Genomic DNA, 15,000 nt, shown 5'->3' with positions numbered 1-15,000 from the left:
AGGCGTGCTTTCAGATATTTGTTTTGCACCCATGAATTGGTACAAAAGAGCTATAATTATCTGAGCAAGGGCATACCAGCACAGATCATCATCACGTCACACACAAAGCCTTGCCAAAGCATAGCCATCACTAGGAACGTAGCGAATTAGGAATGGAAATACAGACATCAGTTTAGTCACACCAGTAGCCACCAGAACCGGAACCAATCCCCACTTATTTCATCTTATCCGGAACCGAAACTTGGCCAAACTCAATCCAACCTACCTTATCTAAACCTTTTTTTTATTATTATTATTTACTATAGCCAAGAGTTAACGATCTTTTTTGTCGCAATTTTTTTTACAAATGTCCTAAAACTGAAGATATTGAAATAATAAGCAAGAAACAAATAAATAAATAAAGAAAGAAAGAAGAACAAGAACAAGAACAAGAAGAACAAGAACAAGAACAAGAACAAGAACAAGAACAAGAAGAACAAGAAAAAGAAAAAGACGAAGAAAAAGAAGAGGCACGGTTTAAAGAATCGCCACCCAAATATGAAGGGAATACCTATACTGATTTTAACATCACTTATTAACGCCTTCATGTCACTTACTTGTCATTTTCTAGTCTAATTAATATTACAAAACTCTTACTACAAGATACGAAACAAAAAAAAAAATGCTCTTCAATCTATGGCATCGAAACACACACACACACACACACACACACATGCAGTCCTCCCTACCGGTGCACTGATAATCTGCTTAAGAACACAGTAAACGCTGAGAGTATTGATGAGTTTAAAGTAAAGATCGGTCAAGTGAGACACGCAGAAGAGATCCCAGGAGCGTCCACCAAACCATAGCAAGATAAACCATAAAAACGTAAACACAAGGTAAATTACAAATAGGAAAATATACATGGTTAAACACAACTAGGAAAGGAAGGCAGGTAGACACTAGTATAATCTCAAACAGGAAAATAGACACGTAAACACAAGGAAAATCAAAACTACGAAAATACAACTATATAAACAATTAGGAAGAGAAAATAAAGATAGGAAACCACTAGGAAGGTAAATTACAAACAGGTAAACACAAGAAAGAAAATCAAAACTAGGAATATACAAGATAAACAACTAGGAAATGAAAAATACTGGTAAAGACAAGAAGGAATATAAAACTAAGAAAACACAAGACAACCACATCTAGGAAAGGAAAACCGACAGGTAAACACAAGGTAAATCACGAATCGGTAAACACACGAAGGTAAGTGATAGGAAGATGAAAGCACACACTCACCGGCGTGATGTGGGGCGGCAGCAGCAGCGGGCGCGGCGGCAGCGGCAGGAGGCTGAAGTCCATGGGAGCTGCTGGTCACATGGTGAGGTTTGGGTCTCTGGAAGGCTGGAGTGATCACTTGGTGCAGGGAAGGGCGCTCACCTGAGGAAGGAAGAAAGGTAAGGCGTTAGTTCATTAGGTATATGAGTAACAGTATTGATATGCACGTTCTTTTTTTTTTCGTGGTATTGTTAGTACTAATTACTCTCTCTCTCTCTCTCTCTCTCTCTCTCTCTCTCTCTCTCTCTCTCTCTCTCTCTCTCTCTCTCTCTCTCCAGGCATATGAATTAAAAATATCCCAATTCGCGTGTTTGTTACGGTATTATAATTTATAGTAATTCTTCTCTCTCTCTCTCTCTCTCTCTCTCTCTCTCTCTCTCTCTCTCTCTCTCTCTCTCTCTATTCCATATGTTTCACCAGATACAAGTACAGAACACAAAATCCACGCTTTTCCATCACACGCTATAATAATCCTAGTACTAATTACATCATCCTTTCTCTTCCTTTTTTCCTTCTTTTTTTGCTTTCATTCACACGCTTCACCGGGCACAAGTTAAAGTACTGATACCCCACGTCTCCCTATTATACACTGCTATAATGACAGTACTTATTATTATTTACCCTGCTCTCCACACCTCATTAGATACCGGGGTCCTTCAACGCTCTAAACTCTCATTATAACTATTTTCAAAGGCCACTGTGATGACTAGTCTGGTTCCCATAGCTATTTTTTTTCTTCCAGTGATGTAGAATCTTTGTTACTATCACTAGTCATGAAAACGTTCTGCATTGTTGGTGTTTGTTTGTTTGCTTGTTTGTTTTTATCCTAGCGATGCAGAATTATTGCTAAACTATCAGTGAAGTCTTGAAAACGCTGTCTTAAGTTGTTTTTTCTCCAGTGATACAGAATCAGTCAAACTATCACTTTTCTTTAATCCTGTGATGCAAAACCCTTGTTAAACCATCAGCGGAGTCATGAAAATGCTGTTAAGTTTTTTTTTCTCCAGTAATGCAAAATCCTTGTCAAACTATCATCAATAGAGTCTGCATTGTGTTTGTTTTTCACTAAGGTCAAGAAAACGACCTGTAAAGTTGTAGTTTTTCTCCAGCTATGCAGAATCCTTGTTAAACTCTCACTTGGGTCATGAAAACTCTCTGTAAAGTACCAATAACTTTCACTGCACCTTGAAGTTATGCGTGGTAGGACTACAATGGTTAAGAATACGGGTCTTCCAATAGTTCACCTTAGAATGGCTTCCCACGTCTATAAAACAGCCGCTCAGCAATAAAAATAATCAGAAAAAAGGACTAAAAGACGATCAATAATAAAATACTTAAAAAAAATCGACTAACAATACTAATTCGACACGAAACAGCCGATCACCAATAAAAATACATGAAAAAAATGGACTATCAACGTTAAAACAGACGATCACCAACAAATACATTAATTCGACACAAAACAACCGGTCACCAATAAAAATCCACGAAAAAAACGACTAACATTAGAATTCGACACAAAACTAATAAAAAAACATGAAAAAACCGGCTAACAATGCTAATTCAACACAAAATAGCCGGTCACCAATAAAAAATACACGGAAAAATGACTAACAATGCTATTTCGACACAAATCAGCCGGTCATCAATGGAAAAAATACATAAATAAATAAATAAAAAGCCGACTACCAATGTTAACTCGATACAAATAGCCGGTGGTCAATAAAAGTACAATAGAAACCGAGAGTCAACCAAGTATAAGGGTAAATAGAAAAGAGCAATAAAATATGGACAGTACTTATGATACCGCCTGACTGACACATTGACCCAGTTACTTCTGACAGTCCCCGAGCTTCACACACCCAGCAGTTAGTCAGAATAGATATTTTATACATTACTATAGTCAGTAACTGGGGATATTTTTTTAACTTCCTCATTTACAAAGGAGAAAAAAAATATATGCGCTTAATTTAATGATTTCTTTTGAATTCATGATGTGACTTTCTGAGAGACGCAAGTTAAACAGATTCACTTTTTCTGTCTCCTGATAAATAAATGAATAGAATAAAACAGAAGGAAGGAAAGGAAGAAGGGAAAGGGAAGGAAGGAAGGAAGGAAGGAAGGAAGGAAGGAAGGAAGGAAGGAAGGAAGGAAGGAAGGAAAAAAGGAAGGAAGAAAACGAAAGAAAAAAAAGGAATAAATGGAAAAAAGAAAGAAAAGGAAAAAGAAAAAAAGAACGGGAAGAAAAGAAAGATAGACCGAAAGAAAGAAAAAGAAAAAAGGAAGAAAAAAGGAAAAAGAAAAAAAGAAAGAAAGAAAGAAAGAAAATAGAAGAGACAGCCTATATGAAACTTTCTCTCACCGTAAGAACAAAAAGGGAATAAAAAAAAAAGGGTGTCCAGGCTTCGCTGTAAGGTCGTCTCTTACTCGCCTCTTTTTACGAACACACACGCAACACTATGGTAATATTCTGCCAAACCGGTTGTAAAGTGTGTGTGTGTGTGTGTGTGTGTGTGTGTGTGTGTGTGTGTGTGTGTGTGTGTGTGTGTGTGTGTGTGTGTGTGTGTGTGTCCCTCTCCCTACATGGAAACAGGTAAATCAATCAAATACACACACACACACACACACACACACACACACAACTAACCCAATCAAACGGCGGAGAACAAACAAATAGCAAGGCAGGGTGACAAGTTTAGCCTGCCTGCCTGCCTCTCTCTCTCTCTCTCTCTCTCTCTCTCTCTCTCTCTCTCTCTCTCTCTCTCTCTCTCTCTCTTACACACACGTGGGTTTTCAGACTGGATTGTGCCTTGGTATTTTTTTTTTTCCGTCTCTCTCTCATTCATTCACTCGTGTGTGTGTGTGTGTGTGTGTGTGTGTGTGTGTGTGTGTGTGTGTGTGTGTGTGTGTGTGTGTGTGTGTGTGTGTGTGTGTGTGTGTGTGTGTGTGTGTGTGTGTGTGTAAAAGGAGGGAAAGATTACAAGTACAGAAAGAAAGAAAAGAACAACCTATATTGAAAGAAGGAATGATGAAAAAGAAAGAAAAGAAAGAAAGAAAGAAAAAAAAAAAAGAAGGAAGGAATGATAGGCTACTGAAAGAAAGAGCTTGTAGTAAAGAAATGAGAGAGAGAGAGAGAGAGAGAGAGAGAGAGAGAGAGAGAGAGAGAGAGAGAGAGAGAGAGAGAGAGAGAGAGAGAGAGAGAGAGAGAGAGAGATTGTACAGAAGAAAGAAATATGTACTGAAAAAATCATGAAAACTTAGACAAAGACAACAAAGACAGAAAAGAAGAAAATTTGTCCTGCAGAAATAGAAAGAAAAAAAATAAAGTAAGAAAAAATGCAAGAAAAAAAGTAAATAAAAAGCAGAATGAATTGTGGTATGACATTAAACCATCTCTCTCTCTCTCTCTCTCTCTCTCTCTCTCTCTCTCTCTCTCTCTCTCTCTCTCTGTACTACAAAACTATTTAACCCCAGAATAAAGGGAGAGGCGCGCGGTTGGAAGCTTACCTGGTTTAAACTACACAACAGGTGGGAGGGAGAGGGAGCGAGGAGCAGGAAAAATCGATTACTCACTGTAGATTCAGGGCCATACACGTGGGGGCCGGAATGTCTCTCTGTCTGTCTGTCTGTCTGTCTATCCGTCTGTCTGTGTCCGTGTGCGCGTGGCCAGCGGGGAGAGGCCTAAAGCAAGAGTTGTAAGAGTCTCAGTGGTGATAATATAAGAAATGTTGGGTTAGGTTTGTTACTTTAGTGGCAGTGAAAGATAAGTGTGTGTGTGTGTGTGTGTGTGTGTGTGTGTGTGTGTGTGTGTGTGTGTGTGTGTGTGTGTGTGTGTGTGTGTGTGTGTGTGTGTGTGTGTGTGTGTGTGTGTGTGTGTGTTATAAAACGTGATGTGGTAAAATGAGGAGGTTACCAGTGATTTTTTCCTCACTCTTAACCGAAAAGAGCACGTTTTTATATTTTCTTGTTCTATTAAGCATTATTACATGATGGAAAAAATCAAATATCTTCTATTCCTCCTCCTCCTCCTCCTCCTCCTCCTCCTCCTCCTCCTCTTCATACTCCTTACAAAAGAAAACCACCCCAGAAGAGCTTATAGACGTTATTTTTTTTTTCCTTCCCGAAGCAAATATACGACTCAAGGAAGAGTTAATAAATTCAAATTGGAGGAAGTCACATCAACATTAAAAACAACAGGATATTCTGAGACAAAAAGCTCATTTATATCTACCTCTCTAAGCCGTTTCGTCCTTCCCCAGCCTTCCCCACACGTTAGGCTTAACGTACAAGGCTGTGATGTAATAAAAACCAAATAAATAAAGCGATATATACTACTACTACTATTACTACTACTACTTCTCCTCTTCCTACTCCCCTTGTATTCTCACTCTTCTGTCCTCAGGTTGTTAATGCGAGTCAAAAGCGAGCTCGAAAAGATTAGATTAGTGGAGCGAGATGACAAGTTGGTATGCGCAGACTGGTTTTATATAAGAACAGTTACGTGTCAGCCTACTGACTTTCTGCATCTTCCTTTGTGTTCTTGTACGCTTTCCTTTTTCTATCCTATACTTCTACCACCACCACCACCACCACCTGACTAACTCATGTCAGAAATGTAAAATAAAAAGCGTTGTACATAATAGGTAGTGAAAATAATGTAGCTCTTTTTTCCTCATTTCCATTATTTGTACGTGTAAAGAAGATCGACCACGAGCTTAGAAAAAAATAAACAAACATGCAAGTAGGTAAACAAAGAAACAAATAATAATAGTTATCTTAATTATCACATCCCCCTTCTTCTCCTCCCCGGCAAAAAAAAAAAAAAATGGAGCTGGGGTGGGAGAATGGGTGGGTGAACATAAAACTGGTTCCTATCGCCTTGTTTTTAGTACATATTTATCTATTCCGTATCGCTTCGTTAATTTCTTGGCGGATTGAAGGATGCTGTGGGATATCCAAGACAGTGTATGGAGTATTCCAGGAAAAATGTACAGAAAATGCTGGAATCGAAAATGCTGGAATCAAAATAAAGGGAAACCATGAAAAAAAAAGGAAGGAAATATAAAAGGGACCAAAAAACGAGAAGAGAAACGTTGAAAATGAGACACCAGGAAAAAATAATGATATAAATAAACAAAATAAACCAATCAACAAAGACACGAACATACATACGTACAAAAAATAAACACACAAAAGCCAAATGAATCAACGAACTTCCTCTCAAATGCAAATAAATAAATAAATAAATAAATAAATAAATAAATAAATAAATAAGTATACATATCAAGGTAATCAATACAACACTTCCAATAAGCCTGTTTCTTTTCTATTTACAATTTTATCTTCACTCAAGTACTGTCATTAACTTCATCTATCTCAAAAAAAGGAAAAGAAAAGAAAAGAAAAACCACAACACTTACAACTTTTTCCTCCCTCCCCCCAAAAAAAAGGGACCATAGGACATAACATTTCTAATTAACTTGTTTCTTTCACTCTCACCTTCACTACAAGAACAATCAATAACTTCATCTACGAAAAATAAAAATAAAAATAAAAACAACACGTAACACCTCCAATGAGCTTGTTTTTCACCAGTTGTTATCCTCACTACAAGTACAACCATTAACTTCATCTACGAAAAAAAAAAAAAAACATGTAACACTTCCAATGAGCTTGTTTTCACTGTTATCTTCACTACAAGTACAATCATTAACTTCAACTACGAAAAAAAAAAAAAAGCCTGTTTTCTCTTCATTATTATCTTCACTACAAGTACAATCATTAACTTCATCTATAATTTCATAAAAAAAAAAACACGTAGCACTTCCAATAAGCCTTTTTTTCACTATTCTCACTACAAATACAACAATTAATTTCATCTATATGGAAAAAAAAACCTAACACTTCCATTAAGCCTTTTTTCATTATTATTGTCGCTAGAAATACAATATCCTCAACATACAATATTTTTTTCTCCTCCAGTGCGCAGACCGCCACATCACATGACAAGGAAAGGCCAGTTGTATAACTCTTGGAGAACGTAACGTAGAACAAAGGAGACATGGATGACCTTTATAAGAGATAGGCAACAAACAGGTAGCAAACATGGCGTCACTGCTTTTTTTTTTCAATAGGCCTACGATAAGACAGGCCTTGGGAAGATAGTGTTATGATGTAAATGGTAAGGTACTGTGTAGGATGTATGTATGGTATTAACCCCCTTCAATACTAGGACATATATTTATTTACCTTGAGATTTGTGTACGATTAAACCATTCTATTGACATGAGGAAGGGTCTATGGAGGAGGGCAGGAGATTAATGGCCACAATCTTCACTATTTTAATCCCAGACATAAGTTTCTGAAATTATATAAAATCACCAAATAGTCAGCAGAATGAATATGGAAATGCGTCATGGTACTGAAGGGGTTAATGGTACGGTATAATAACTCCTTTAGTAGCGGACAAATTTTCATCGATATCTATAACTTTTAACTTGTATTTTCTTTTTGCAGGTCAAAGAGAAAAATACCTTATAATCCTCTCTCTCTCTCTCTCTCTCTCTCTCTCTCTCTCTCTCTCTCTCTTGTATGTCTCCTTGCAGCTTTATAGTGCTACAAAGGTCTTTAATTTTATACTTTTGTGGTAAGCTCTAGTAGTTACTTTATAGCTTTAAAAGACAAAATTGCCTTATATTGCCTTCTTTTTCATCTCTCTCTCTCCTATGTCTTCTTACAGCTGTTTAGTGCTAGAAAGGTCTTCAATTTTGTACTTTTGTGGTAAGCTCTCGTAGTTATATTGTAGAAAAGACAAAATTACCTATTATTCTCTCTCTCTCTCTCTCTCTCTCTCTCTCTCTCTCTCTCTCTCTGTCTCCTTACAGCTTTAAAGTGCAAGGAGGGTGAAGGAAAGATGATCACAGCGGCAGAAAGGTTAATGGTGTGATGATGGTGTCAGTGATGGTGAAGAATATAGATGTTGGTACTGTTGCTACTGATGTATGCCTCCTCGCGCCTCGTTGTAAAAAAATTAAAAAAACTCGACTTTTCTCGCCTGTTATTCTGTCCACCTTACTAATGCAAGAGTTAACCTGTCTTTATTCTTCTTCTCTTTTTATTTTTTTGAGTTCTATGACAACTTTTTAATCCATTTATTTTTATTTTATTTTCACTTTACTTACCGATATTTTCATTTATACATTTTTATTCCATTATTTATTTATTTATATTTTCCTTGGCCAGTTTTCCTATTACGTAACGAGAGAGAGAGAGAGAGAGAGAGAGAGAGAGAGAGAGAGAGAGAGAGAGAGAGAGAGAGAGAGAGAGAGAGAGAGAGAGAGAGAGAGAGAGAGAGAGAGAGAGAGAGAGGAGAGAGAGAGAGAGAGGAGAGAGAGAGAGAGAGAGAGAGAGAGAGGAGAGGAGAGAGAGAGGGAGAGAGAGGAAGGAGAGGATAGGAATACATAGGAAAGACAGGTGACAGGAGGCCTTGCGACCTATAACGAGGTCACTCGTTTACTAAACTACACGTACAGAAGCTACATACTTAGTAGGAGGTAAGGATAGAACAGATGAAGCTCCTCCCCACCCACCAATCCCTCCGGCGTCACCCGGCAAGAAATAAGACGAAAAATACACCCCGACTGCTGAGAAGGACAATCGGGGAAATTTATATAGGAAAGATGGGAAAAAAAAGAGAGTACTAATGGAACTACTACTATCGCTAAGAAAAAGAGAAAGAAAGGAAGAAGGAAGGAAAACAAGAAAAATCCAACAATAAGAAAGACCGAGAAAATAGCAACTAAAAAAAGGAAAAACGAGGGAAAAATGGAAAAAAATTAAACAAAATCAACAAATAAACAAAACTAGTGATAGAAGACCTTGAGATGATGTTTAGTGTAATGACGAGGTGCTGACGGATTGACGAGGTGAAGGGAAGATGAAAGTAAGTGAAGGGATTGGCGTCAGCGTGAGAGAAATTGACCCCATATTCTTTAACACTTCCGCGCCGCATCTTCACTATTTTCAAAGGCATCCAGTTGAAGTGACACGGGTTTTTAAGAGTTTTTGTAATTCTAGTGACATTTCAACCAGTTTTCTGCATTATCAACTTGAAAAATACTCTTTAGAACTCTGCTAATCGTCTCTTTAGTCTCTGAAAATGGTCCTGGTGAAAGAGCACAGCGTTTCTGAATATTGACCAAAATAATAACGAGGAAAAAATAAGGCACTAGTCCATGCAAAGATAGGTATACACTGCATGCAAGTGGCTGATAAGGCATTACGTACTCGATATTAACACCTTGAAGCCCTGCCAGATGAGCTAATGAGACGCAACACAAACAGCAGCAACCATAACAACAAAAGCAAAATAAAGGGTCAACAGAAAAAAAAATCCACAACTACATACAAACATACGCACAAATATAGGTACATACATAACATACATACCTGCATACATACACACAAAAGCGGTAAAATCACATCGACTTTCTCTTTTTATACAGGTGTGATGAGGACAAGCTTTGAAATACTTACTGTAAGGCGAGGTGCTGTATGTATGATTGTTTATAATGCAAAGATGACAAGATGGGTATACCACTGAAGAGATTAATAAAAATACGAGATCCAGCATAACATTTTTGACAACCAATATTTTCTCTCTCTCTCTCTCTCTCTCTCTCTCTCTCTCTCTCTCTCTCTCTCTCTCTCTCTCTCTCTCTCTCATCATCATCATCATCATGACAAGAGAATTGTATACCAGTGAAGAGATTAATAAAACAACGAGTTTTTGCTTATCATTTTTGTGTATGACTACCATTTTTTTCTCTCATTATTATTATCATCAGGATCATCATTGTTATTATTATTGTTATCATTATTACTATCCATTATTATTATTATTATTATTATTATTATTATTATTATTATTATTACATATTTCGATGCTTTTCCCCAGCATATGTCTTAAATTAAATGTGCAATTCAAACAAACACTTCAACTACCAGACTAAATATGAAAACGAAAAATATGTAGGGAAAGAAAGGCGAGAAACAATGAAAACGATTGACAAAACACTAACAGAATCAATAATATCTGGTGAACTACGTAGGGACACACACACACACACACACACACACACACACACACACACACACACACACACACACACACACACACACACACACACACGATAAAAAGAAAAACGAAACTTTAGAAAAAAAAAATTATAAACTACTAGAAGAACGGAGTAAATCACCAAAATCAGATGTATTACGTCCGAAAATGAGACACACACACACACACACACACACACACAGAGGGAAATGTAAGGGCAAGACTTCCACAGTAAGGCTAAAAGGTCAATATACTTCCACCTTAATGCTCTCCTTTCTTCCCAGCCTTTGAAAAGTCACTTGGATGAGGGAGAGTATGTGATATGTACACCACACCAGTGTTCAAAGGATGGAGTTAAATCTTGCCATGTAAAACTGGATGAAATAGAATACAGAAAAAAAAAAAAAAAAGGAAGCTGCAAGAAACCACCACAAGTAACCTCCATTCTTTGCATTATAGCAGTGGATTATATATAAAAAAAAAAAATCCTCTAATCTTGTATTACAGAGGTGGATAAAACGCACATTTTCTTAAATTTTTTTATTGTGGAGATGGAAAAAAACGCTATTTTATTTTTTTTATTACTGGGATGGTATATATGAAAATACCCTTGAAAGTTTGCATTACCGAAATGGGCAAAAGCATATCACCCTTAATCACTCTAAAATCTTGCACTACAAAGATATTATCCAAAAGTGTCTCTAAATTTTGTACTGCAGAGATGAACGAAATAAGAACACACTTCAATTCTGCATTGCTGAGATGGAAGACATGCATGAAGGCACTATCAAGTCCTGCATTATTTACAAAGATCATAAAAATCGCCTTTAGATCCTGCAACACAGACATAAGAAAATGAGGGAAGCTGCAAGAAGCCATAAGGTCTACAGGTGGCAGTCCCTGTAGGAACACACCCACCTATTTCCACCTATCATCCCCATCCATATATGTCTAACGTTCTTCCTCTAAAGCTCTGCTAACTTAACACTAGCAACCTGATTACTGAGTTTGTTCCAGGACAGACACCCTGAATAAACTGGAACCATAAACATAAAAGCTGAAACGGAGTTGTGGAATGAATAAATAAATAAATAATAAATAGGTAACAAATTCTTAAAGAGAGAAAACACATCAAATCAACAAGAAAGCACTACAAATCACAAGCCGGTAATCATATCAATAAATAAACAAATCAATCAACAGGACTCACTTCAAAACGGAGAGAAGACTACCATAAGAACAAGAAAATAAGAAACAAACTTACACGAGGCCAGTTAGTCTACCGTGTCAATCCCTTCATTTATAGAACACACGTGCCTATGTATCACCTTCCCGGTCCATTACTATATTTTATCTATTTCTAATCCCAATTTTAAAAGGCGCACTGCTGATTATCCACTGACAACATGATAAAGGAGCCTATTTCATTGGATAACACTTGAACATAGCAAACCATACACACACACACACACACACACACAAAAGATACCCATATGTGTGTGTGTGTGTGTGTGTGTGTGTGTGTGTGTGTGTCACCTCGGTCTCCTGCTGGTCACCCAGCCAGTCTTCCCCATTACGGAACGAGCTCAGAGCTCATAGACCGATCTTCGGGTAGGACTGCAACCACAACACACTCCACACACCGGGAAAGCGAGGCCACAACTCCTCGAGTTACATCCCGTACCTATTTACTGCTAGGTGAACAGGAGCCACACATTAAGAGGCTTGCCCATTTGCCTCGCCGGCCCGGGACTCGAACCCGGCCCTCTCGATTGTAAGTCGAGCGTGCTAACCACTACACTACGCGGTGTGTGTGTGTGTTTCACTGTTTGTTTGATCTGCTGCAGTCTCTGACGAGACAGCCAGACGTTACCCTACGGAACGAGCTCAGAGCTCATTATTTCCGATCTTCGGATAGGCCTGAGACCAGGCACACACCACACACCGGGACAACAAGGTCACAACTCCTCGATTTACATCCGGTACCTACTCACTGCTAGGTGAACAGGGGCTACACGTGAAAGGAGACACACCCAAATATCTCCACCCGGCCAGGGAATCGAACCCCGGTCCTCTGCCTTGTGAAGCCAGCGCTCTAACCACTGAGCTACCTGTGTGTGTGTGTGTGTGTGTGTGTGTGTGTGTGTGTGTGTGTGTGTGTGTGTGTGTGTGTGTGTGTGTGTGTGTGTGTGTGTGTGTGTTGAGGAAAAAAAAAATGAAATAAATAAAGGTGGGACTGGGGTGAGGAAGTTTGTCACACATCGCTAAGAGGCTTTGGATAGCGGCAGGAAATTACAAGTAGAGTGCAAACGAGATTTTTGGTGAAAGGATATGCAAGAAATACTGAATATGATGGAGACACAACAACACACTGAGCATGATGACACGATACGCCTGCATGTGCTGAGTGTGACGGAAGGACGGAGATAGAAGGAAAATAATAACGAGGAATGCAAATTAATATGACGACAGGAAATTGACAGAATGAACACTGGAATGGAGATGAAAAGAGACAGAAAGATAATAAAAGATAATAATAGACAGAGATAAAGACAGCACAGAAATAATGGAGTATAGAGAAGGAATGAGTGAAATATTGAGTGATACAGACAGAACTTGTATAATAGGGAAGAGGAAAAAGGGACAGGATGAACATAATGGAAAGAGGGGAAGAAAACAATGAATATAATGAAACTAAACGAAATAACGAAAGCAATGGATGAGAAAAAAGATAGACAGATAAAAAGAAGATAAATAAATAACACAAAATCAGAACCAAGACGGCTAAAAGTGAGATTAGTACAGGAAAAAAAAAAAACAAGGAAAACATGAAAAATTAAACAAAACAACGAATACAATAGATATAAAAGGTAGATGGAAACAAAACAAAATACAACTAAATACAGAAGACGAACAACATAAGTCAGTAATGAAAAAAAAGACAAGCAAACATATAATGAAAAAAAAAAAAAAACTAAACAAAGAATACAATGAATTAAAAGAAGATACAGATAAATATGAACAATGAAAAATACAAATGAATACCAGACGAATAAAAACAATCAATAATGAAAGAAGAAAGAAAAAAAAACACTAAAAACATCAAGTAGCAGCAAAAATCTGAGTCATATACAGAGAATCTAATGTCTAAAATAGATAACCATATATAGATAAGATAAACAAGTCTCATAAAATCTATCTACCTGTATTTACCTGTGTACATCATTCTGTACATTGAAGACTAACTCATAGAAGGAATAATGGAGCCTCCCCTTCCCCTCTCCCTCCCCTTAACAACACATTCATACCACGAGCAGGATGGCATACGAAAAATGTGAAAAAAATACCTTGTGGAATATTTTTTGTTGTGGGTGGGGAGGCGTGGATTATCCAACGCCAGAGAGAGAGAGAGAGAGAGAGAGAGAGAGAGAGAGAGAGAGAGAGAGAGAGAGAGAGAGAGAGAGAGAGAGAGAGAGAGAGAGAGAGAGAGAGAGAGAGAGAGAGAGAGAGAGAGAGAAGAAAGAAAGAAAAAGAAAGAAAGAAAGAAAGGAAAAGAAAAGAAAAAGAAAACCGACAGGAAGAACGACAGACAGAAACAAACAAACAAAACAAGCAGACAAAAAAGACAAACATATTGACACAAATAATAAAAAAAAGCCAATAAAAAAAAAAAACTATACGATCAGAAACCCCCACAATATAACTGTCTATGTCATTAACAAAACTAATATAACAATCTGCACCGGATCTCATGTTAAAGTTATTTCACACCAAGTTTACTGCAACACTCCAAACCAGTTCCCGAGTCTTCACGTGGTGGCAGTGGCTTTGAAGACTGAAAGAGAGGGAACACGGTAATCATTTGCCCAGTTTTGAGAGAAGTGGCTGTAGATTCAAGTAGAGAAATGCAGAAACCTGGGTCAGTTCTCTAGTTGTGTGAGGCGAAGTGGCTGTAGATTCAAGGGGTAGAGAAATGCAGAAACCTGGATCAGTTCTCTAGTTGTGTAAGGTGAAGTGGCTGTAGATTCAAGGGGGAGAGAAATGCAGAAACCTGGGTCAGTTCTCTAGTTTTGTAAGGCGAAGTGGCTGTAGATTCAAGTAGAGAAATGCAGAAACCTGGGTCAGTTCTCTAGTTGTGTGAGGCGAAGTGGCTGTAGATTCAAGTAGAGAAATGCAGAAACCTGGGTCAGTTCTCTAGTTGTGTGAGGCGAAGTGGCTGTAGATTCAAGGGGTAGAGATATGCAGAAACCTGGGTCAGTTCTCTAGTTTTGTGAGGTGAAGTGTAAGTAAATCGAAAGAGCTAGATAAATGAGAGAAAATCGAAGAACCTGAGTCAGTTCTCTAGTTTTGTGAGAAAAAGTGACATTAGATTCAAGGGAAAGAGAAATACAGAAACCTGGGTTAGTTCTCTAGTTTTATGAGGAAAAGTGGCAGTAAATTTGAGGACTAGATACATGAGAAAAATCCTGTCAGTTTCCTAGTATTGTGAGGTAAAGTAACAGAAAATTTGAGGACTAGAGAAACGAGAGAAAACTATGAATTATTTCTCTAGTTTCATTGAA

General features: G+C 37.8%; 1 protein-coding gene across 1 annotated transcript in view; it reads right to left on the bottom strand.

The window, feature by feature from the left end:
- Positions 1–15,000, bottom strand: part of LOC123515676 (protein tramtrack, beta isoform-like) — a 137,030-nt gene that overhangs the window by 104,492 nt on the left and 17,538 nt on the right. The window contains 1 exon segment of the mRNA XM_045274506.1: positions 1,285–1,425. Within this exon segment, the coding sequence (XP_045130441.1) occupies positions 1,285–1,425 (141 nt within the window).

Source organism: Portunus trituberculatus, chromosome 39 (genome assembly GCF_017591435.1).
Source record: "Portunus trituberculatus isolate SZX2019 chromosome 39, ASM1759143v1, whole genome shotgun sequence".
Taxonomy (NCBI): domain Eukaryota; kingdom Metazoa; phylum Arthropoda; class Malacostraca; order Decapoda; family Portunidae; genus Portunus; species Portunus trituberculatus.
This window is presented reverse-complemented; position numbering and strand designations above follow the sequence as displayed.